This window comes from Actinia tenebrosa, unplaced genomic scaffold (genome assembly GCF_029948245.1).
Source record: "Actinia tenebrosa isolate PJP-AT-01 unplaced genomic scaffold, QUT_ActTen_1.0 PGA_scaffold17__23_contigs__length_9995812, whole genome shotgun sequence".
Taxonomy (NCBI): domain Eukaryota; kingdom Metazoa; phylum Cnidaria; class Anthozoa; order Actiniaria; family Actiniidae; genus Actinia; species Actinia tenebrosa.
The window spans coordinates 4,244,077-4,268,546 of NW_028292577.1; the positions used below are offsets into that span (position 1 = coordinate 4,244,077).

General features: G+C 35.8%; 4 protein-coding genes and 1 long non-coding RNA gene across 5 annotated transcripts; 1 reads left to right on the plus strand and 4 right to left on the minus strand.

The window, feature by feature from the left end:
* Positions 1 to 399: 399 nt before the first annotated feature.
* Positions 400 to 1,461, minus strand: LOC148910285 (uncharacterized). Its single transcript, XM_089032022.1, has one exon. It carries the CDS (start codon positions 1,459 to 1,461, stop codon positions 400 to 402), a length of 1,062 nt encoding a protein of 353 aa, XP_088888148.1.
* A 3,754-nt stretch (positions 1,462 to 5,215) lies between these two features.
* LOC116290543 (uncharacterized) lies at positions 5,216 to 9,335 on the minus strand. Its single transcript, XM_031697598.2, has one exon. It carries the CDS (start codon positions 9,242 to 9,244, stop codon positions 8,585 to 8,587), a length of 660 nt encoding a protein of 219 aa, XP_031553458.1. The 5' UTR covers positions 9,245 to 9,335; the 3' UTR covers positions 5,216 to 8,584.
* A 2,162-nt stretch (positions 9,336 to 11,497) lies between these two features.
* On the plus strand, positions 11,498 to 12,395 carry LOC148910286 (uncharacterized). The gene is made up of 2 exons (XR_016120040.1): positions 11,498 to 11,612; positions 11,742 to 12,395. It is a non-coding gene; the product is annotated as an uncharacterized LOC148910286 (long non-coding RNA).
* A 1,599-nt stretch (positions 12,396 to 13,994) lies between these two features.
* Positions 13,995 to 15,057, minus strand: LOC148910287 (tropomyosin-like). Its single transcript, XM_089031547.1, has one exon. The coding sequence runs from the start codon at positions 14,951 to 14,953 to the stop codon at positions 14,225 to 14,227; it is 729 nt and encodes a 242-aa protein (XP_088887673.1). The 5' UTR covers positions 14,954 to 15,057; the 3' UTR covers positions 13,995 to 14,224.
* Positions 15,058 to 15,615: 558 nt separating this feature from the next.
* LOC116290544 (BTB/POZ domain-containing protein kctd15) lies at positions 15,616 to 17,840 on the minus strand. The gene is made up of 2 exons (XM_031697600.2): positions 17,069 to 17,840; positions 15,616 to 16,392 (listed from the first exon to the last, which is right to left on the minus strand). The coding sequence occupies exons 1-2, from the start codon at positions 17,679 to 17,681 to the stop codon at positions 16,088 to 16,090; spliced, it is 918 nt and encodes a 305-aa protein (XP_031553460.2). The 5' UTR covers positions 17,682 to 17,840; the 3' UTR covers positions 15,616 to 16,087.
* Positions 17,841 to 24,470: the final 6,630 nt, after the last annotated feature.

The following is a 24,470-nucleotide window of genomic DNA, read 5'->3' on the forward strand; positions in this document are numbered from 1 at the left end:
GTTGGATGAAGAAAGAGCTAGCGATGGACACCAGCCTGTAGATTGATGGAAATATTCACCGGTGAGTTGTTAAATGTGACTCCGGTAAACAGTCCACTTACGGCTCCACTCAACTCAAGACCATTATAAGGGGCTTCGGCAGCTTTACTTGCTTGTTTGGTTCGCCTGACGACCTTCTACATTGGCAGATATTTCATTCAAAGTATTTCTTGCTGGTGATCTTGAACTTTCAACTACTGACGTACTGACCGTACTACTACTTTGACTGCAAGGAGAAAATCCAGCCAGCTTGTGGGACATTTTGCGTTGTTTTTCCAATGGGTTATGGCTGTAACTCGATATCGATTCTGGATTAGCATGGCCAGTCAATTCTGAAATTTCAAGCGGGTCGAAATCTTCTCACAAGGCTTGGATTGCTGTTTTACGGCCACACGAATTCGTACATTTGCCTTCTAGGGAAGCTATGTCGGCAATCTTCTTCATCATCTTAGACAAGGTGTTTATTCCAACCGGTGACATTTTATACCACACTTCAGATGTTGGCTTGTCAATTGGACTTAAGAACAGATTTTTTGGGACTTGTTCACCTTTTGGTCGATGCTCCAAGTACTCAACGAAAGCACGGTATGGATCGCGTTCGCCGCCATTGGTCCTCCATATTTTATTGTTGTACTTTCTTGTTCTTTTCCTGCTATTCTCGTCTCCTTGGCGGTTCTTGGTTTGGCGCTCTTTGTACTCTATGAAGTACTCTGTGATGGTAAAATCATCAATCGTACAGTCGTACTGCTCTTGGAAAGCCCTCATTCCCAGATGAGTGACATTATTCCACCAAACAAGATGGAGGAGAGATCTTGAAGTGTGCAAGCCTAAGGCACCTGAAGACCACATTTTCTCGACTTCATTCTCTTCTAACGACCTGGCAGCATTTGGCTTTGTCCCTAAGCCTTTCTTCTTGAGATCTTTTTTCTTCATTGACAGCATTGTTGCGACCTCTTCAAACTCTACATCTGCTTCTTTATCGATGTCGAAGTTGTCGGGGGAAGGAGGACATGGCCGCTCAAGGAAAAACCTTCGCAGACCGTTGCGATACGTCTGAAGAGAACCTGGCTCATATTCTTTGCCCTTGTTATCTTTGGTTGTCTGGCGTATTTCTAGAAAGAAATGCTTCAAAAGGTAAGGTGCTTCTTTCTTTGATATCTGGTTTAAGTCGACTTCTTTCTTATATTTTTCTCTGTACCATGACTGAAAACGGCGTACAGATGTAGTTGTGCTTTTCTTCGTGTTTGCCGCGACCAAATTCTCTTTAAACTCCAGGATTTCTTCATCTGTGTACTCGACAATAGTAGAATTTTCATCGGTTGACTTGGGGCAGACAGACTTTTCGGTACTTTTCTCGGTATCCCTGACAATTTTTTCGCTTATTGTCTTTTCTTTCCAGGATGAAGTTGATGCTGCCTCCATATTGGCAACTTTTCTCTTTTTTCTTGTTGTTGCAAGCGTTAATGGTTTTCTCAACTTTTGTATCTCAGCGTCTAGCTGAATACTAAAATTTGGGAACTCAATTTTTGCAACTTTCAAACTGAACAAAACAAAGATAGTGTGACAGACGAAAATCTTTGTATTTTGAGGTGAATGCGAGAACAACAACAACAACTCGCGGGATCCCTATATATCGTGGTATTCAGCTTTTCAAACCATGGTATTCCACGCTAAATACCCACTCTCGGTAGCCAATCAGCGCGCGAGATTGAATAGTGTCATGGGATTCTATATGATATCCGTTACCGTTTTTCGTGGTACACGCAATATTTTCGCTCTTGATTGGACATTATTCAATGCTCAAGACTTTCTACGGCAATTTCTCTAGGGAAAAATCGACTGCATGTAAAAATAATTAAATGAATTATTTTTTGCGAGTTTCGTTTACTTTATTACTCTTTTAATTTTTCTTCATTTATGCGGACATCTGTGATCCGTGCTGTCACAAATGAAATCAAATATAACGCTGTTTTCACGTTTTCATCGTTTCCCTACATTTCCCTTTACCTTTTGCAAACCTTCTCAACAAAGACAAGTATTCTTTTGTTTATCTACTACTTGGAGATTTTTGCAAGTCCTTTTAACTAATTTTAAGAATATTATTTCCCGTTGTTGTTGGCGGAAAATATTTTATTTTGACAAGAGATAGAAGAAAATACTTGAAAATTCTTGCTCTGACGAGAAATGCGTTGCTTTCTTTAACCAGCTTTTAAGAAATATTTCACAAGACGTGCTAAATGCACAATAGTTAAACTCAATATTGTTATTTAGTCATTAGTCATTAGTTACGATATCCGTTACTTCGTAAGCTATACTTTATGGTATTCAATAATATTTTGCTCATTTTTTCCCTTCAAAGTACATGAAAGATTTTCCCTTTTGATTTGATTTCCTATTATGATTATCAATTATTCGCCGAAGGCGAAGTGAATATTATATATAAATTAAAACCAAAAAGTACAACTCTAATATGGGAATTTTAACAGGCTCCTCAGTTTATTGGGTACCGGACACAGTTTACTTAATTCAACAGAATTAAAAAAAGATATCAAGTATTTGTGCCCCGTCCATACTATGCCGGATAAATCTGAATCCGCAACTTTCACACCGAAACCGAAAAAAACGTTTTCCGCCCACACATGAAAACGGATAAAATGCTTAGCGTGCACACTAGTCTGATCAGAGGCGGCAAAAACGCTTCATTGCACACCTGAGCATGTGCATCGAATCTGAAATTGAGCCCGCAGTGAATTTTTAGCCTTCTCGCCATGTTCCCATGACAATCATGACGTCATCGTATTCGAAAAATTTCGGATACGAAATGTTCTCCGTCCGCACTAATACGGCTAGCCGGAGTTTTCAAATAGACCCTTTGCAGCTCAGTAATCACGTGCAGATTAATTCACTGAGAGCAAATGAATGAACATCTTGATTCCCATGGGTGAAATATACTGGTGAGCAAACAAAATTTCTACAACCTGTTTCGAGAGATCGTAATAAAAATACATTTCGTAACACACTGGTTACACATTGTTTCATTCAGTTCTTTACAAGTAGCTAAAAAGAATCACCAATTTAAAATAAATATAAAAATTTTGCTCACCAGTACAGACACGTGACCGCTAATTGCAAAGGGCCTATTGTTCCACTCTGGAGACCGTATTCGAAAAAAATCGTTTTCGGTGAAGAATTATGCTTGTCAAAAAGGCTCTAAATATCGAAGACTGATATATATTTGTCGAAAGGAAATATATTTGTCCAAGTCCTCATATATACATCGAAACACACATATATATAAAATATAACCGCAAAATCAAATACGTCTAATATTCATGTCTTTTCGTTATATATATTTTTACTTGGAATTCGGTAAGTACTTCATGTATTCCTGATTATAATGTCCTGGCGGTATGCTTTCTGTTACGAATCCGCGAACCTGTTGAAGGTTTGTAGTATACAATCAATTTAGTACTTTAAGGACGAGTATAAAACAGCATGAACACAAACACAAACAGTACAAGAACTAATCACAGAGCAAAATGGGCAATAGCTGAATTATCAACTATGTTCTCATCAACTGGAAATAGATTAAGGAATTGGTCACGCATGTCGATCTAAATACTTAGAAAGCAAAGAAGATTTAAGGCAAAGTTTAAATGAAGTACGGCTTTTGGATTTTAAGACATCTTCAATAGAATTCCAGATTTTTGTACCAGTGAAACGAATATTGAATATTCCATAATTGGTTCTTGCTTTAGGGATATAGTACGATTTTTTACTGCCAATCTAGTGTTGTATTGATGTACTCCTTTTATACATGTAACGAATTTGTTAAACGAAATAACGGAAGCGCATTAGTGTGGTACTCCTTCATAAATAAAGAAATAATCAAGATATATTAAGTCATCTAATGTGAGAATAGCCAATTTATGACAAATTGGAGTTGAATGCCTGCGAGTAAAAACTAGAAAATGTGATTATTATAAGTGCTTTTTTTGAAGAGTCACAAGAGGCTTTAAGGGAGGTTTTATAAGTGCTACCCCAAGTAGTTAGACTATACGCGAAAATTTCGTAAACACAAACTTTGGGGCCAAAATTATAATACCAAACCACCTCGCGATTGCGTGGGCTTTCACTTAGGATAAACTTCTTTGTCAATGGCATGTGTAGTCAGTAAAAAGGACTCCAATGATAACAGCATGGAAATGCCAGGGACAGTTGTGCTAGCCGACGAAAATTAAACCTACAATAGAATTCAGTTCTTCGTCGTGAGCTCATGCAAATCTTGGTCGTTATTACGTTTTAAAGTTAACAATTTTAAAACAGTTTTCCACGTTAGATACTCTGATCTAAACACGCGGGATGTTGAGAGAACACGAGAGAAGCGTAGCAAACCACGACGCGTAGCGTCGTTATTACGTTTTAAAGAATGAAATTATTGTTTTTTTAATATAAGGAATGCTATTATATATGTTATAATCTATTATTAATAGGGAGAGCTTTGCTGTTTATTATTTCTTTAGGATTTTTAGGATAGGGAATGACACGTGGTCTGAAATGGGAAAACATTTGAAATCGGTTTATCCATTTCAAACCACATGCCACACACACTAGAGAATAAGATTCTTTGTTTGAGTTGTATCCATATTTGTGTGTCTTCTCATGTGCAACCGTTAAAAAAAGAAACGATACTCTAGGGAATGACAGGTGGTCTGAAAATGGGAACAGAGATGAGGTCTTTTGTTTACCAGCTTAAGGTCTATATTACATCCTTATCAAAACTCCCATTCTCGACTTTCACATCCCCATAATGCCTTGCGTCTTTGGGGGGTAACCAATCAAAAAACTGTCCCAAATTGAAAGGTTTCTTAATTGAATTTATACTATACCTGCTTTTATCTGTACAATACTGATTATCAGTTTATTCCAAGTTATTTTTGCCTGTACAGATCATGAAGAGTTTTGATCTTACAGAAAATGTATTGACTTACGAAAAAATGTTTAAAATTTACCTTAAACGTCTTTAAGCTTCTATCTTTTTCTGTTTTTTACTTCCTAATTTTATCTTTGGATACCAAACAAGGTATTGTCAACATTGTCTGATCAGCCTTCAGCAAAATAAGTGGGTTTTTACCCTCTGGTTACCCCCCCAAAGACGCAAAGGATCATGGGGATGTGAAAGTCGAGAATGCGTTTTATTAAATAATTTAAACACGAGCCTTGTTTAAGGTACCTGTAGTCGAGTTTACTTGTACATGCACCGTCACGTGATGGCAGCCATGACAGAAGGCAACGACAATAGGCCCTTTGCAGTTTACAGTTACGTGTCTGTACTGGCGAGCAAAATTTTTGCTTTTCTTTTAAATTGGTGATTATTTTTAGCTACTTGTAAAGAACTGAATGAAAACATGTGTAACCAGTGTGTCACAAAATGTATTTTTATTACGATCTCTCAAAACAGGTTGTAGAAATTTTGTTTGCTCACCAGTATATTTCACCCATGGGAATCAAGATGTTCATTCATTTACTCTCAGTGAATTAATCAGCACACGTGATTACTGAGCTGCAAAGGGCCTATTGAATCTGCTCTAATATGATTTACATGAGAAAGAATTCAGTACCTCAGTTCACAATGACGTGTTGTTGCAAAGGCTCTATATAAGACGACTGCGTACAGACTCAGAGCATGCGCAGACGTTTCCTAGCGATTTTGTTCTATTTATAGTAAACTTCACATCAAGCACTAAAACTTGTGAACAAACACGATTTGGAAATAGTGCCATCATAAATCTACTATAAATAATAAGTCAAAAATAGAAGTAAAGATTTATTTAAGGATTCAGCCAATTGCATTCCCTACCCTTTATTGGTCTTTAAATTTAAAAGTGTGTGGATGGGAAAGTTAATCTAACTACAGTGGCGGATCCAGGGGGGGTCGAAGGGGTCCACGGAACCCCCCTTGAAGGTTTGACCTTTTAGGTAATAGAAATATGTCTTATATAAATTTTGCTTAAAAGTATCCACAAAGATAATGTTGAACACGAAATGATAGATATTTGTTGTTATAATGTTTAATTTACCTTTAAGTTCCGTTACTAGATAGTAAGTTAGGTGATTAGAGCCAAATGTTTTGTCAAACATCGACTAAACAATAGAGAATTATACACAGTTTAAGAAACGGAACTCCCCTTTGAAAAATCCTGGATCCGCCACTGAACTATGACTTTTTAGAATTAACTGTCCATATTTTTCAGGCGGCTGACCACAATGTTAGCCAAAACAATAAAATGTCAGTTAACTGTTAACTCTCTTAAGCATATTCGAAGTTAAAGTTACTCGGACTAGAGAGAGATTGAAGCAAGTGGGTCAGATCACAAAGCGTCGATTGTTCTAAACGATCCCATCAAAGCCAGTATGCTGGCCAGTAGGTATTATGTATATACCAAAATATTTAATGTATTCGCATCAGAAGACACACGAATGTGAATTCATATATCTCGAACAACGAATCACATTCTCAAGGGATCAAATTAAGGTGCTGACACACGGTGCAACATTGCACGCAACATTGCAAGCAACAAATTTGAATCGGGATGACACACGTAAATGGCAACAAAATCTCGCAACATCGCTTGTGTCAGCCTGCTATGTTAAGATATTTGGTCAGAAGTTATAAATTTGGTGCAAGCTGATTGGCTGGAAATTTCAAAACGTCGATTTTGCAGCCATGTTCATATGATGAAATTTGTTGCGCGCAATGTTGCAAGAGCAGAGCGCGATTCAACTTCAGATTTGTTGCATGCAGCGTTGCGTGCAACAAGTTTGGGGTAGACGCTGCAACAGTCCTGTTGCGTGCATTGTTGCATGCAATAATGCACTGTGTGTCAGCACCTTTAAGGCACATAGTTTGAAATAGGAAAACATTGTGCACAAAGGAAGCGGTCTATTTGTAACATGTTACAGACAGTACGTATACATTCATTATGCATTAGGACTTTTAACTAGTTTTGGATATATTTTATTACAATATATCCAGGACACTTCAAGAGATGGTGGGTACCGTGAATGTATTGTTTTAGTTGTCCGTTAACTCTAGATCTTTTTTTTTTTGATTTCGTTAATTAATTACAATGGCTCATTTAGTCAATATACTTATACTCATTTATATATTTATTTTATTTTTAAGTGCTAACGGTAAAGTAAAAAATGCAAAAACTCAGCATCATTAAGGTATGGCTCTCAGATGAAAAACTGTTTAGCTATATCATAGCCAGTTTTCTACGAATCTTACCCGAACTTGGCAAGTTAATGTCCTTTGTGAAAAGAAGGAATCTTAAAGCCTTGGTTGCCATGGAAACTAAGTCACGTGACAACCAGATTGCCATCTTGGATTTTTAAACAAGCCGTTTGAAAACGTACCGAAACATCTTTAAAAGTCATGAAAATGCAGATTACTATTCATATTTACAATGCCTATATGGATCTAATTGGATATCTTGGAAATTATTTTAAGTTTAATTTTTAGAATATTTTCTATTTTTTCCAAAAAATTGAAAATATTCTAAAAATTAAACTTAATATAATTTCCAAGATATCCAATTAGATCCATATAGGTATTGCAAATATCAAAAGGAATATGGATTTTCAGGACTTTTGAAGTAGTTTCAATAGGACTTCAAAAGGCTTGTTTAAAAAATCCAAGATGGCGGTCTTGTGGTCACGTGACATGGTTTCCATGGTAACACATATGTGGTAATTGCTTGCCTTGAAGAATTACTACTACGAGCCAAAATTGGGAAAGATTCATAGTAAACTGTCAAAGATATGAATAAATAACTGATTTTCCATCATTTCCTCAAAAGAGCCATGCCTTAATGGTGCTGAGAATGAAATCGTACACACAGGAAAAAACGAAACTAGAGAAAATACATCGAATGAAATGCAATATTATCATCTACGCATAAGCATGCGAAACAAAGACGTGCAGATGTGAATGACGTCAGCGTTTTCAAAGCCGGCTTCGTCTGTCTACTATTCGACAGGCCTCCTTTTCAAATGTCTCCACTTTGGAGAGCATTCTCAAATTTATGCGTTTTTGTTGAGAACCAAAATGTTTTATACGCGATCAATTTTACTAAAAAATTCATATATCATTTTTTTGTCATCTTGGATTAACTTTTCATTATTTACTCAAATCAAGCATTGAGATACTGAAATTTTTGAAATATGATATAAATTATAAAGAAAGTATACTCAAGAGAATTACTGAAATGGAAAACATTACAACCAATCCGAAACTTTCTATATCGTCTTTGTTCGTTTACAGTTCAAAATTCAATTCATGCTAATGAGATACAAAATTTAATTTATGCTAATGAGATGCAAAGTTCAATTTATGCTAATGAGATGCAAAGTTCAATTTATGGTAATGAGATGCAAATGGCAGAAACCTGCAAACAAAGATCGCGGGCTTACAGGCTCGATAAACATATCTAGTTCATCTATAAGTTTGTTTTCTTGCCTGTTATCCAAGTGTTTCGAGGCATCATTCGTCGCTCAAGCTTTGTGACTTGCGATGAGGAAGGCGTTTTTTCCAGCTTCCTTTGCCTTTGTTTTTATTCTTTTCTTCGTCCTGGTCTTCAGCCACATTGTCTTCACTGTCGCCTTTCCCTTTATTCTTCTCTTTTTTCTTCGCAGTTTTCTCGTTCTCCCCCTTCTCCGTCTTTTCTGCTTCTTTTTCGGTCTTCTGCGTTTCGTCTTTCACTTTTCTTTCTGTTTTAGGTGACTTCTTAGGGCTAGCCGTTGGCCTACTTTGCCCGGACTCTTCACCACCTTCAGCAGCGTCAGGACTCAAATGATCTTTCTTTCCATGCCTGTCCTTTTTGAATCTCTCTCTTATCCCTTTCTTCTTGGGCGAGCCTTCATCGTCAGGTGTATTAATGCTGATCTGTGGAGCACCAAGTCCTTCAATATTATGCTTGACTTTCTTCCCAGGGGCTTGATAGAGTTCGTAATCGTCTCGCTTCCGTGGAATTGATAGCAGCACAAATTCAATGAAAACAACAAAGCTAACTATCCAAACGAAGAAATTAGGGATAAGAAACTTCCCGAACGTGACTGACAAAACCGTCGTAATGAGCCCAAAACCAAGAGAATGGATAGTATTTTTCAAGGTTCCTTCGATTACTGGTGGTGGCGGAGCCATAGTTAGAGTGTCGTTTCCTCAGCTTCTGCTGCTCTTCTCTTTTTGCTTCTATCTCACGCTGTGTTGATCAAGGGAGTCGTTGGCCCATTATATATGGCTGTTTAAAACAACAAACATATTTTTGTCGCCTTAGTTTGAAGTCGATTATTGTGCCACCCGTTGGCTTGGTTCCAAAGCTATCAATAATTTAAGGCTGTTGCTTTGAAATTCGAAGAACTTAAGTCTCGAATAATAACTTCGGTTATTATTTTGGTTAATATTTTGGGAGAAGAACTGTGTTAAAAATGAAAAGAAGGAAGGAAGGAACGAATGAAGGAGGGAAATGAAAAAATACAGCCGGGCAAAAAGGAAGAGAAAAAGTAAAATCATTAAAATAGAATCAAAGAGAAAGTTACAAACACACAGAGAGAAAATGAAAATGAATGAATGAAAGACTAATTTAAAAAGGAAAAAGGAGAGAGAGAGAGAGAGAGAGAGAGAGAGAGAGAGAGAGAGAGAGAGAGAGAAATAGATAAAGAACCCCAAATGGTGGTACACAGAAAATGATTTTTACACTGTCTAAACTGATAGCTAGGCAGTACCAGAAATGAGAGCGTTTTGTTTAACTAACAGGCTGAATGGCTCTTTCTTACTTTTGAATTCAATCTGGAATGTAAAAATTCCTGTGTGCTCAAGTTTTTAAAAAAGTGTCAGATTTTCGGCTAAACTTAGTTACGTATTGATTCCTACTGAAAGAAAAGTGGAGAAAGGAAGAAAAAATTGATAGAAAAGGCAATTCCCGGCCAATGAACATCAGGTCCAGCCCATGTATCGGTGTTTTTAAGAAATATATCAAGACCTGGCTTTTTAAGAAGGCGCACAACAATATATCTTAATTATTCACTCTTTTTATTTCCACTAACATAATTTTTTTAATACTCTTTTCTAATTTTTAATAGACAATAAAATGACTTATAAATATAGATGTTATAATGAGTTATAAATATGTATTGCTGTATAAGTGTTGATATTAATATTGTTAATATCGTTAAAAATATGTGAATGTAAGGCGTTGTTGACCTTTAAGGACTTAACGCTATATAGATTATAAATTATTATTATTATTATTATTATCATTATTATTATCATTATTAAAACAGTACGTTTGATATTACGTAGGCAATATTAACCTTCGTTCGTTTCTTTTTTATAAAGAAATTCTCCAAAGACTATATATTCCAAAACAAAGCTTACGATGTACATAAATTCTTTGAATGCAAAAACGGGAAAAAGCAAACAAGATTTACCTTGCTAATGGTAAGTAGAGTGACCACAGTAAATCCGTGAAACACTAATTACTAAATAGTACAAAATAGTGCTAGTTAAACAATAGAAAACAATGGAATTTGTATGAAATTGTGCTATTTAGTATTACTAAAGTTTCACGGATTTTCTGTGGTCACTCTAACTTACCGTACTTAATTATAATTGCTGCTTCATTTTATTTTCTTCGTACAAAAAAGTACGAGTTTCGATTCTGCAATCTTTTTGCAAGGTGACATTATTACAAAATGGAGTGAAAATTACGTTTCATTTGATTGATAAAGCAGTTTAAATTGAACAACAATAGCTTATCTGGTAAAAATATTCCGACAGTACGTTCTTCTTATTGCAAAGTAATTTTCCAGAAGCTGTTGCTTATAGCAACTGTTGCTATGACAATTCATTGCACTACAGTAGCTAATCTATACATTGCTTTGGGAAAATCATTTTGAAAGCCCAAACGTATTTGCTAATTAAACATGATTTTTAAATGATAAAATCTAAACGATTTTTTTAGAAATTAAATGCATTATGGAAGTAAAAAAGCAATATCTTAATAGACGCTTAGAAATGTTTTTGAGTCAGAAAATAATATGACATGCGACTGACAAAACAATAACCCTAATCAATATTTTACAAGTAGAGGAATAGAAAAAGCTATGATGATGTTGACTATTTAATGAGTTACTTGAAGAAAAACGACTTCTAGTGTGTTTAATTCCCTAAACCCAGATAAATACCAAAATTCACCATTCATAAGAATTGTTTTCGTCGCTCAATTTATAGTAAATTCAGGGTATTTTCAAGCATTTAGTTTGACAACTAAATTATGTAATTTATGAAGACGAGACAAACGTGTCATTTTTCCCTAATGTTTATCAATCTTCCACCTGTTAGTAAAGAATGTTCGTGATGCTAACCGCGTCCAACGCCGATTCAAAACGCTCCGAGCTTGGTCACATTACACTTAACATTCAAAACAGTACCTGGCAAGCACTGAGTACAATTATTCTTCCCAAATAATTGAAATACTGCTAGACTTTAGAGTACTTAAAGATGTTTTTGAGTGAGTTTTTTATGCCTCTGACTGTCGTGGCTTTTCTGGCGACGTTTGCAAAGTACTTCACAGTTAATTGGTTTGGATATTTCATGCCAGCTTTAATTGGAATTGAACTTTTGCTGTTTGTTGGCACAGGCCGAGGGAAATCCTTTGAAGGTGAGGTCGTAGCAACCGTTTCAAGTCCAGTACGCAGGCCACAGTCACCTCCTCGTTCTGAGCTAGAGAACGAAGCAGCTGAAGAGGATACGAAGAAGACTCAACAGAAACAGGAAAAAGTGAACGCCAAAAAAGCTGCAAGTGCAGAAAAAGCAAGCAACAAGAAGAACAAATGAACAAGAATATAAACAATGATAGTAATGAAGAAAACGTAACTCATTATGTACAATTATTTACTCATTTAGAATTTCTGTGTTCGTTAAGTTTGTTCTTTTAGCAATTGTTTTAGGCAATCGTAGACCAAGATTTTAAAATATTGTCGAAAATGTGCTAGAAACAATTTAATCAAGGATTGTAAACAATTTTCCAAAATAGGCCTTTTCAATTTATTTCGAAACGCACAGCTCAATAATGCAATGCAGTTATGTTTCTTTTTAAAGTTTGGTTTTGATATTATGACAGAAAACTGATGTATGTCGGTGGACTTTGAAAATCATTAAGTCGAAGTTTGCTGTAGGAGATAGTATACATTTTCAGAGAAACGAAGAACAGCTAGCTATTAGTTATTATAGGTAAATAAAACGTTATAAAAGTTGCACTAATTTTAATTAAAATATTTAAAATATTAAAATATTTTAATTTTGTTTTTTCTTTCTTTCTTCCTTCCTTCCTTCCTTCCTTCCTTCCTTCCTTCCTTTCTTTCTTTCTTTTATTCTTTCTTTCTTTTCTTTCTTCTTTCTTCTCTTTCTTCTTTCTTCTCTTTTAGTTGATTCACATAATTTTCCCTTGGTATTTGAGCTAATAGCCATGTGCAATGAATTTAAAGCATGGCCACGTACTGGATTGAAACACTTTCTGTGACTGGATGGCGCCAGAGAATCATACACAACGCATGGCATCGAAATCATCACGGAGAACCTTTCGTATGACTGTCAAAAGCTCACGGCACAAACACGGGCATGACACGGTAAGGATACGCCAGACCAGTCACAATGGGCGATAATTTGCTCTCCATCCGTAACAATTGACCTAATTCACTATTGTTTTGATGTGACGTCATAGTGAAATAAGGCAATAGCCGTATTAGATAATCTTCTTCAGTTGATTCCTTGGCTTCTTCTAGTCGCAGAAAGACTTTCAATTCAGTGGGCATGCTTTTTAAAAATTTGGTAGGCATGGCTAATGGCTAAGAAGAAAAAAATATATGTTGAATCAAAAAGGAAAGAAAAAAGAAGAAAAAAATGTACAAGAGAATAGACGAGAAAAAAAGAAAGAAGAAAGGAAAGAAAAAAAGAAAGGAAAGAAAGAAAGAAAGAAAGAGAAAAAGAGAGAAAGAAGGAAGGAAGGAAGGAAGGAAGGAAGGAAAGGAAGAAGGAATTCACCTCTTTCTCGCTATATCCGTCACGTGGTATAAATCGTGTTAGATTGTCACCAAAAGGTTTAGACATTGTTTTCGGATTTCCCTATAGGTGTACTGACTGTTAAACAAATTATTTACTTGATTTGTCAGTTAACTCTCTAAATACAAGCAAATTATCATTTTTCTAACTTGATTGAAACTTATTACGATTTGTACCACCTGACGGCTAGCGCTCAAAAGGTGATTCGGAAAGACAAAACAAATAATATAATCAATGAATTAGGAGCAAAAAGATATTGAAGATAAAAAGATAAAAAAGGAACGAAAATAGATGAATGCCTTGACTTCTAAACGGCAACATAAGTTAATAATCAAAAATATCCTTCAGTTGATTCCTAGCTGGCAAAATTATTATGCTAATTATGACAATATTTTGAAAAAGACAACCTGTTGCTTGGAGCAACACATGGCGCCGCCAAAGAATGCGGTGGCTATGTGTCACGCAATAGCCACGTGACAATGATTTAGGAAACAGATTTTTGAAGCTAAAATTTGTAAAAAAATGTAAAATTTCCATGACCAATTAAATTCTAAATTTTAAAACATTGACCCGCAAATGATTTGAGTTTCCTTTGCTGTTATCTACATCTATGATGAGTCTTAAGAATACTGATTTTATATTTATTGGTTATATTAAACTCAGCATGTTGATAGATTTAAAGAAATAAACTCAAGACAGAATAATTTACTGTTTATTTGAATTTCTTAACATTATTGTTAGTTTAAAAAAATGTACATCGCATTTTAATCTCAATTTTTTCAGAATTTTATTTTATAATTAAAGAATTTTTATCTTAGTAATTCAGTAGTAGTTGTTTTTTTTTTTTTTGCGTGACATGCACAACCGACTATACTTTTCGCCAAACTTCGTCCATAAACAGTAAATGAATATTTCCAGACTTACTGTTTTAAAATTCAAATAAAAGTCAAATAAATGGCAATCCTTTTTTTCTTTTAAATATGCCATTTTTAAAGCCTGGGTTAAAGAGACTAAGTTATATATAAATACATTAAAAGAAAAAACTGAATTGCTAAATTAATTCTACAAATGGTCTAGGTTGTTTAGTGTCTCATCCAATTCTCGTCTCATCATGGCCAAATTTTTCTCATAAGTCTTTTTTTCTCCTTCTAAATTATCCTTTCTGTTTTGTAGCATTTTAATCCTCCGTTCAGCTTCTTCAGCCCGCATAAGACAATGGGATACACATTCAGTAAGGTGACGACAACGACGAAAGTACTCATCTTCGCGGTCGCCAGATTTCTCTTCACTGATCGCCAATCTGTGAATTTGTCTTCCTGCATTTTTGAGAGAGGTTTGTAGAGCTTGGACTTGGTTTTCTTTTGCGTTTCGTCTTCCAATAACTTTATTTCTCTCAGATTCAGCCAAAGAGAGCTTTCGAACCGCTTCATGGTATTTCATTTCTGCCTCATCGGCTCGATGTATGGCTTGTTTTACTTTCGGCTCAAAACGAGATATTTCTTCGTCAATCTCTAAATCTCTCTGTTCTAGAACCTTGATAATCTGGTCTTCTTTGTCTCGCTTCACTAGAGCTGATTTTAAACTTGCTATTTTCTGGTCCAGCAAATCCTCAGTCTTATCCAAGTTGTATTCTGTCAGACTACAGCTACGGCGAAGCGTCTCCGCCTCAGTTTTATTTTTTCCAGATATTTCTTCCAACCAATTCAGCTTCTTCTTAGCCAGCATTTCTCTTTTTTCTATCTCTTCAAGCTGTTCTTGCATGGCTTGTCTTTTTTCTCTTAATTTCTCCATATTTTTGAAGCGTTTTTTTGAAACCAATCGCCCAAATTCAAATTCACTGATCCAAACTATACTCTTCGCCTTTGTGTGATCAATACACCTGCTAAAATAGTAAACCGTCAAATCCAACCAATAACAACACGTGTTATATTCACCACGCCGCATATAATCTTGATCCAACCAATAAGCGATCGCTTTAGAAACCATTACGAGATAATAAAATTCTTTGTTTGAAAAATGGCGTCTGTTCAAGAACAAAGACACACGCGTGACATTATCATCAGAAACAAGCTTTTATGCCTGGGACAGCGTTATATAGCCGATAAGAAAAGTCTTAAAACATCGTTAATAATTAAAATCGCTTTTGTACGAGAGTAAAATGATTCTTGAAACTTTCTCGCGAGTTTATTCCACAAAATGTTTACCGACCATCGGAGCAAAATTATGACTAGTTTTAATGTTTTTATTTTGAATATTAAATGAAAACATTACAATGTAATGGCAAATTTATGTCCATACTGTCTAATACTATAATGGTTTTCAAGGTTTTATTTTTTATTTTTTCCTTTTGGTCTAATGAAACTTATTAAGCTTATATAGTCATTGATACTAAGTATTCGTACGAGCACATGAATATAAAATCCCCTCTCACTGACATTAAATAATCCCATGTCGATACTTTAATCTTCTTTTATTTTCAAATGATACAAAAACAATAATTTTACAAGAGGGAAAAATTATGAAAATTTTGATGCAAAATCCAGCTATAAGTTTATCTAAAAATTCATAAAATATTAAATCTCAAGACCGTCATTGAATCTGTCGAGACTTCTTACTATTAATTAAATGCTTCCAACAAAAATCATGTGAAAGAAATAAAACTCATGAATTATAAGCTATATTCTAATGTTTACATATTGAAAATCCGATAGATGGTGTTGTTGGAGCTAACATATCATGGCATGCTTCGTTTAAACGCGAACTGCATTTTGAATTGGAAATTCCTATATTTTATGATTTATTATAATTGGCACAAAGTGTTAATTTGGTAAAAATAATCTAAAGGAACAGATTGCCATAGACCTGCATTTCACAAGAAAATATAAAAAATGGTTTGTTTGCTTGTTTGCTTGTTTGTTTGTTGTTTTAAAGAATTTCGTACACTTCGAGCTCTGCAAGGGTGAAGGTCAAAGTACCAGCTAAAAATAGAGTGGAAATTTGGTTTGCAGGACACTTGTATGTGTTATCAAGTCGACTGCTACAATGGCTTACATTAGCTTGATCTGAAATCACTAAGTCACGTCCTTTACCAAACACAGGGCCTTGGCTTGGGTGACAGTATACGGCGTCTTCTTCCTCACCTTCGTTGAGTTGGATTTTGATAGGGCCAAGACCTGACGGGTTGGATAGACTGAACAGAAAAGCATTCTTATCTGTCTTATTTCCGGTTCCTAGAGAATAAGGAGAAAAATTATAGAAAAAAATAAGAGGAGAAGAGGACAAAAATCAAAAGGAGGGGGAAAAAGGAGAAGAAGATGAAGATGATGATGATAACGATGAGGATCATGGTGATGATACTATTTCACAGAGAAAAATTTCCATGACGAAAGAGCCGCCATTGTGATTTACAAATTTTTCATCATTCGTTTTTCTGCTGAAATCTTGTCAATATAGATCAGCAAAAGTTTCTAAAAAAAAGAGCCAATTTGGGAAGAGAAATAGGGGAAGGTACTTTATATATATATATATATATATATATATATATATATATATTGGAGGGAGGGAGAAGGGCTAGGCGAATTCGCAGTAATTTCTTCAATTGGTTGCAGCCCTCCCTCTTTTACTCAGTAAGGAATTAATGACCCTCCAATTAAATCAACAAACAAACAGCTCATTGTTTTAATGATGACCCTCCCCTCTACTCTAAAACCCTCAGCCCTCCCCCTTCTCCAAAAAACAGCGTTTTATACTGAAACCGAAATGGAAATCAAAATTAAATATGTAAAACAAATATTATCACGCTAAACCAACAGCACGAGGTACTTGTGCAAAATAGAGTCAAGATTCCTAGACATAGTTCACCGCAAATTAAAACTTGTTATAAAGCCATTAGTGATAACGTCATACCTGACCAGGATTTCTCCGTGTAGCCACCAAAAACACTGCTTCCCTTCCTAGTAACGACTACCGTAGGAGCCTTGTTATCGCATAGAAAGTGAAAAATATCTGCACTCCAACCGTCCCTCGTGGCTCGATACAAAAGCTTGAATTTCTTTCCTTCGCCTCCACACCAGCTTTCCAGAAATCTTTTCTTTTCGTTATCCAGAATCAGAGATTCCCAAAATGCGCCCAGTTCGTCAGATATTGGTACAACTCCTTTGATTTTATAACAAGGCTTGGATAACTCATCTATGACACCCTTGATATTGTAATATTTTGCTTCCAGGAGAATTTCCCTCAAGACATTTTCCTCCTCAGGCAAAACCAGATGACCGGAACGAAGATAATTCAGAAGGTATTTAAAGTTCGTTCCATCCCTGTCGATAAATATCTCTACGTCTTCATTGACTTCTTTGCCAGAATTAGTTTTCTCTAACGACCCTGTAAACATCAATCCTAGTTGACTTTCACCTCTTGAGAGCTTGGCGAGTAGAGAGTCGTGCTCAAACAAGAGAGTGTTTTTCGTTGTGTGGTATATAATACCTCCAACGTTAAGCTTGATAATTTGATTACCTTCCATTGTAGAAGAATTTAAGACGGAATATATGTGAAATGTGATTCAGGATAATGAATTATAAAGTGTCTTCCTTGAAATAACGAGCTTTCAGTTCCTCTCTCAAAACTACAATTATTTTTGAAACTGTCGACAAAGCTGAAACATCGACTGAAGAATTAAATGAAATTACAATCCATTTCCTGTAGGAAGTATAAGAGAGTTTCATTATTTTAAATCTTAGCAAAACATTGTGAAATAGTCATATGATCTAGTTACCGGCATTCATCTCTGAGGTCATTTCCGGTATGGGTCTATTTAACAAGAAAATAACTGCAATGTGAGAAAAGTCCGCAAATATTTAGTTTAACTTTACTTGGGATAATCCTGAAGATTTGCTCGTAGTTTTCGTAAGTAAGCAGCCTTTTACACGAAATCGATAAAAGTTTCGCTATTCCAGTACGAGTTAATCCCTTTAGTACTCACTATCTTGCTTCTCATTGGCCGAGAGCCTAAGCCAAACCATGAGCACTGGGAAATGCTGGCCCCTTTGGGAAACATGCGTAGTCGCAATACCATATAAACAGAAATTATAGCAATATAGAGAGAAAATACCGAGAATCGAAAACAAGTGGAGTAATAGCTCTTGTCAGTAAACTGTTCTAGTTTAGCAATTCATTCGATTCAGAAAAACACACTCGGATTTTACGATCGAGATTGTTTACCAATTAATTTTTAATTAATGCTAAAGAAAATGATACATAAATAAATAATATGCTTTTAAAAAATAGAATGCCTGGTTACGATGGCATTCGAACCCAACGACAAAAATTTTTTAAAAAAAGTTAGTTTATAGCCTTTGGCTTTTCGCTCGCTGTCGTCTTTGCATCCCCTCCCTCCCATCGCCAGCGCCCCCATAAGTCTAGCCTCCTATGCAGACGTTATTTGTGTAATAATGTAAAATAATGTCTGCAAAGGAGGCTTAAGTCAGATAGCGAAAACAACCTTTCTGGTTATTTGTCAACTTGTAGATTGATTTGACGTCTGAACTGAACAACCACGTAAAGCCTATATATCTTTAAATATATTGCCTTTTATTCCTTTCGTAAATGCCCAATAAGTTCATATTATTTGTTATAATAGTAATATAGTTGATGTTCTTGGGCGTAAGATTAAATGTGTTTTGGGCCCTTGCAGTGGCTCGTAAAGTTTCGGGCCAAAATGAGTTTTGATTGGGCCCAAAACACATTTACGCCCTCGAACTTCATCAACTCTACCGGGTTCCCTCTATTGTTTTATTAAAGACGAACCGGGGTCTAAGGCTGCTGTTTGTAATAGAAAAAAAAGCAAAACAAAAAAAACAAACAAATAGAATATGTAGAAGACTCTTTCAGATGAACATCGCTTAAAAAACTGTTAATGCTGAATATAAAGAAAAAAGTAGGAATCATCATAATTTTATAAAAATGATAAATAAACAAATATTTAAAAAATCTAAGAAAGAAAAGTTACTCTTCTTACGGTGGGAATCGAACCCACGTCCACCAACTTTACTAGATAATAAATTCCAAAATATAGAAAAGAAAAAAAAATAGTGCCTTCATGCCATACCCCGAGACATCCGCTGGGTCATCGTATGGACTTCGGACATGACGGCGATTAAGTCCCTCTGCCCTTGGGTGTACGGATTACGCAGGATAGTGTTCTAGCCGAAGCATCAGGGGAGAGACTAGCCGGCCCCCAGACCATCTACAGCTAATCCCTTGCACTCTGCCACGCACTAGCACGTTGATTTGAAGTGGAAAATAATCTAGTCTATCTGGTGCATTGTTTTGAAGGCTATTGTTGTGCTAATTTCCTAAAATCGTGGCCCAGTGGAAAAAATTTGGGCTTCCAAGACTCTGAGTCAAGCACGTTTGAGGCAGATTAGGGTGACCAGAAATTTATGGTTACCCAACTTTGTTTGTTTTTTTCCTTTTAAGGTGATTGTTGGATACATCAGCGAAAAATCTAAATTTTGAAAGAAACCAGGAACGAGGGTTTGGTCGGTAAAACTCATTTTACAGTATCAAAATATAGAACCAAAATAAGACGGTAACATAAACGCATTTCAGAGGGCTATTAGGGTCGAAGGGTTTGTTAAAGGATTCGAAGAAAGACATTATGTTTTCAAACTCATACTTTTTTAACCATCTTTTATTAAATTGAACATATTGAAATACCTAAATCTTAAATGCTTAAAAACAGGCAAACACTGGCGTACAAAGAACCAATTAGATACGCAGACACTGACAAAAAAGTGATAGACTGATATATCAGAGAGAGAGAGAGAGAGAGAGAGAGAGAGAGAGAGAGAGAGAGAGAGAGAGAGAGAGAGAGAGAGAGAGAGAGAGAGAGATGTCTTTTATTTAATCTCGGGAAATTTCATCAATGTACAAATTGGTTTTCATGAAAACCGAGTTCATAGGTAATATATATAAAAAATTAATAATAACGTTAAGAATATATAGACAGATTTATGAAATACATTCTCATCTACCCCCCAAAAATATTATAGTAATTAAAGTGTTAAGGACCAACAGACGAAAGATTCCTCTTAAAATATTTTAAATTATTGGACAGTCTGACACTTTGGGGTAACGAGTTCCACACTTTTGCACCGTCATAAGAGAGAGCTCTTTTTAAAAACTCAGTGCTGGGTTTCGGTAACTTTAAGCACTTCTCTCTACCACGAAAATCGTAGGTATTTTCTTGAAAATAAAAGAGTTCCCTTACAGATTTTGGTGCAAGTGCATTTAAAGTCTTAAACATCATTATTGCTTTATGCTCCTTTCTTCTTCTTTGTAAGCTTTTCCAGCCTAAAGAAGTTAAAATATCACTAGATCTGACATCGTAGCTGCTTTTTGTTATTATTCTTGCAGCTCTATTTTGCATTTTTTGCAATCTTTCAGCAGACGTTACTGGTAAATTATCCCATACCACGTCACAATAGTCAAACCAAGGTAAAACGAGAGCCTCATATATGGTAATAGCTGTCTCCAAGGGGATGTAATCGCGGACTCGTCTTATGCCACTCAATCCAGAGGATATTTTTTTACAAATGTAATCAATATGAGCAACCCAAGACACCCGTTCGTCAATCACAACACCCAGAGTTTTTGCTGTAGAGACTCTAGTAATTGGTTTGCTATTTAAATATATGTGTGGTTCGGAGGTAATTTTTTTCAATTTATCGTCAGAAGCAATAAACATGTGCTCTGTTTTAGCTGAATTTAAGCTAAGTTTGTTAGCTTTCAACCAGTTATGAATATTGGAAATATCAGCGTTCACCTCGTCAAATAGAGTCTTTTGTGATGTGCCACAAGTGGTGAGACTTGTGTCATCAGCATACATTCTAGCATTTGAAAATTTGACACTATTTGGCAGATCGTTTATGTAAATAATAAATAATAATGGCCCAAGGATTGAGCCTTGAGGGATGCCGCAATCGAGTGTTCTAGAGCTAGATAAGGTATGGTTTATGTAGCATCTCTGACTACGATCTGTGAGGTAAGATTTGAACCACTTTATCGACTCTTCTGCAATCCCATAATAGTATAATTTGTGGAGAAGTATGGAGTGATTTACTGTGTCAAAAGCTTTTTTAAAATCTAGGAAAGTGACACAGTTCAATTTACCTTCATCCATATTGGTAAGCCACTCCGTTGTGGCTTCTAGGAGTGCAGTAGTAGTCGAATGAAGCGGTCTAAATCCCGACTGCTTTTGAGAAAGTAAATTATTTGAGTTTAGATACTCATATAACTGGTTAAAAACTATTCTCTCGAAAATCTTAGCAATAGTAGGTAAGACCGAAATGGGACGGTAATTATTCAAATCATCTTTGTCATTAGCTTTATGAATTGGCGTAACTTTCGCAAGTTTCAAGCCGTTAGGAAAAATCCCTTTATCAACTGATTGATTGAATAGCTTCACTAGTGATTGACTTATTACTGGTGAAGCAATCTTGATGAAATGAGATGGTATACCGTCAAGACCTGTCGCTTTTTTAACGTCAATAGAATTAATGATTTTCATAAGTTCATCAACTGATGTGTGTCGTAAGGTGAATGTTGAGCCAATTCTAATTAGATAATCATTATAAGCAGTCGGTCCATCGGGAATTAAACAAGCTAATTTAGTCCCAATTTCAGAAAAATGACAATTGAATACCTCAGCTATTTCCTTCGAGTCACACATCGATGTATCACCTGTTTTGATAGATGTTACATAAGAGCCAGATTTAGTCCTTCGTGAGAGGACTTCATTAATAGCTTTCCAGACCTCCTTTGAGTTTTTTGAATTTTGTGCAAAATGATTTTCATAATATGACTTCTTGGCTCTTTTTATCTCGTTGTTGACGCGATTTCTAATAGACTTATAATCACTCCAGTCGTCCCTCGAATTCGTTTGAGTAGCTTTTTGTTTCATTTTATCTCTATCGTACATAGCTTTCCTCAAATCAGTTGTCATCCAGGGAGACTTCTTGTTTCTTATTCGTTTTGTTTTGATCGGAGCGTGCGAGTCAAGAACAGAGAGAAATAACTCTTTCCATCTGTCCCACATGTCATCCGGGCTTTCCTTATTATCCAAACAATCCCAAGGGAGTGTTGCTAAATCCATAAGAAACTTGTCGGAGTCAAAGTTTTTAGCCGATCTAAATGAGATCTTACAGTGATTGTTGTTTGTCGGAATTGCTATTTTCCGTATTGTATAAACCAGACTATGGTCACTGATACCAATGTGAACCACTCCACTTCGGACTACCCTATCTGGGCTATTCGTTAAGATCACATCAATGAGGGTTTTACTTTTTTCAGTGACTCTAGTTGGTTCTGTGATTAACTGCGTAAGTTGAAACAATTCAGCAGTCGTATTCAAATAGCGGGTTTGCTGATTAATATTAGTAGATAATAAATCACAGTTTAAATCCCCTAGGATATAAATTTCCTTAAACTCAGAATCTATTTTTGTTAACACATTTTCAAATATATTGAAAAATGAGCGTGTATCATAGTTAGGAGGCCTATAACAGGCTAAAACGGCAAAAGACTTGCTATTTGGCTTCATGATTTCAAAACACAGGGACTCTACTTTATCATCAGTTAAGTCACTACGGTTTTTCCCATTTACGCCCTTTTTCAAGTATAAACAAACTCCCCCTCCATTGCGGTTTCTATCAGACCTATGGATGTCATAGCCTTCGATGCTCACCATTGAACTTGGGATTGATGGATCGAGCCTTGACTCATTTATGCAAAGAAGATCAAAATTTTGCTGAATGACCCATGATCTCAGTTCATCTATATGAGCTACAAGACTAGTTATATTTAAAGAGGCCATTTTAAAACCTCTAACATTAGGAATAGAATGAGGTCTATTATCACCGTCAGACTTATCAATATTAGTATTTGAGACAATACTAGAGGGAATGAATAGAGGAATCTGTTTCGTCTAGTGGTTCCTTACCTTTTAATCATGCTTTAGATTTAAGATATTTATTGAAATCTTGCGCAAGGATTCCTATTCCTGCACGATTTAAATGCAGTCCTTTGGTGTTAAGTCCTTTCTCTGTTACATTATGAGAAATATAGTCCCATTCCCGTTCGTTGCAGAAGGCTCTAAGCGATTTGTTCACATCCTTTCTTGCTGTTTCAAGGAGACTCGAGTCTTGGCGAATGATTAATTCAGATATCGCTATTTCACAAGACGGCAGCTGTTTTTCCACAGATTCGCAGATTCCAACTATCCTCTCTGCAATGGCCTTAGATTCATCAGACTTAAGATTATTTGTACCAATATGTACAATAAGATTATTAGGTTTCCTTCTGATTATTGGCTTTATATAGTCCTCCATATCCTCCACTGTGGCCCCTGGGAAGGGTTTTATATTAACTCTGTTTGTCTTGCTTGACATTTTCCAACCTTCGAGCTTCGATATTATAGAACTCTCCAATTATAACTGTACTAGTTTTGTTTCTGTCCTGAAGCGAATGGTCCTGGTTATTAGTAGGTAGCTTGTTCTCAGCTTTGTTCTTTGGTGTTGTCTTTTGTTGCTTGGCCTTTTTTTGTTTCCTTTGTACCTTTTTCCAGTTACAATGAGATTCATTCATTGTGTCACTCATACTACTCTCCGGGGTCGTAAGATCAACTACAGTAGCTTGTTTAGTTTCCGTATGATCATTGTTCTTGCATTGATCATTGTTCTTACATTGATCGTTTTCTTTCGTAACTAGCCTCAACGCTGTTAGTAAGCTGGCTTTTTCGTCTTGTAATTTGCATACTTGCTGTTTTTGAATTTTAATTTCCTCCTGAAGATTACAGATAATTTTACGAGAATCATCGTTTTCCTTCTTCATTTGTTGGATATCAAAGTTCTCTCCGTTTTGGAAAGTGTCTTTCAATAAACTTATTTCTTTACGCAAGTCAGTCAGTAAACCGAATAATAATGAGGCAATTTCAGAATCAGTCGGTTGTGAAGGCTCAACTCTTTTTTCTGCAGGACCATCATTCTTGCTTGGAAGAAGTTCATGAAACTTATTCCTAAGGCATTCTTGATTTGGCCCAAAGATTTTCAGTCTAAGTGATGATGTGTAGAATCTTACGGAGCATTCCTTGTCATCGGTACTCACTTTATACGTTATTGCGTTGTGAGCTTTGTCTTCTTTAAAGACGCCATTACTGCCTTCTTGGACATCGAACATAAAATCCACCAAAGATTTAAGTTCTTGTTGCGTACCACGCCAAGTGAAATCGTTATCCTTTTCATCATAACTTAAA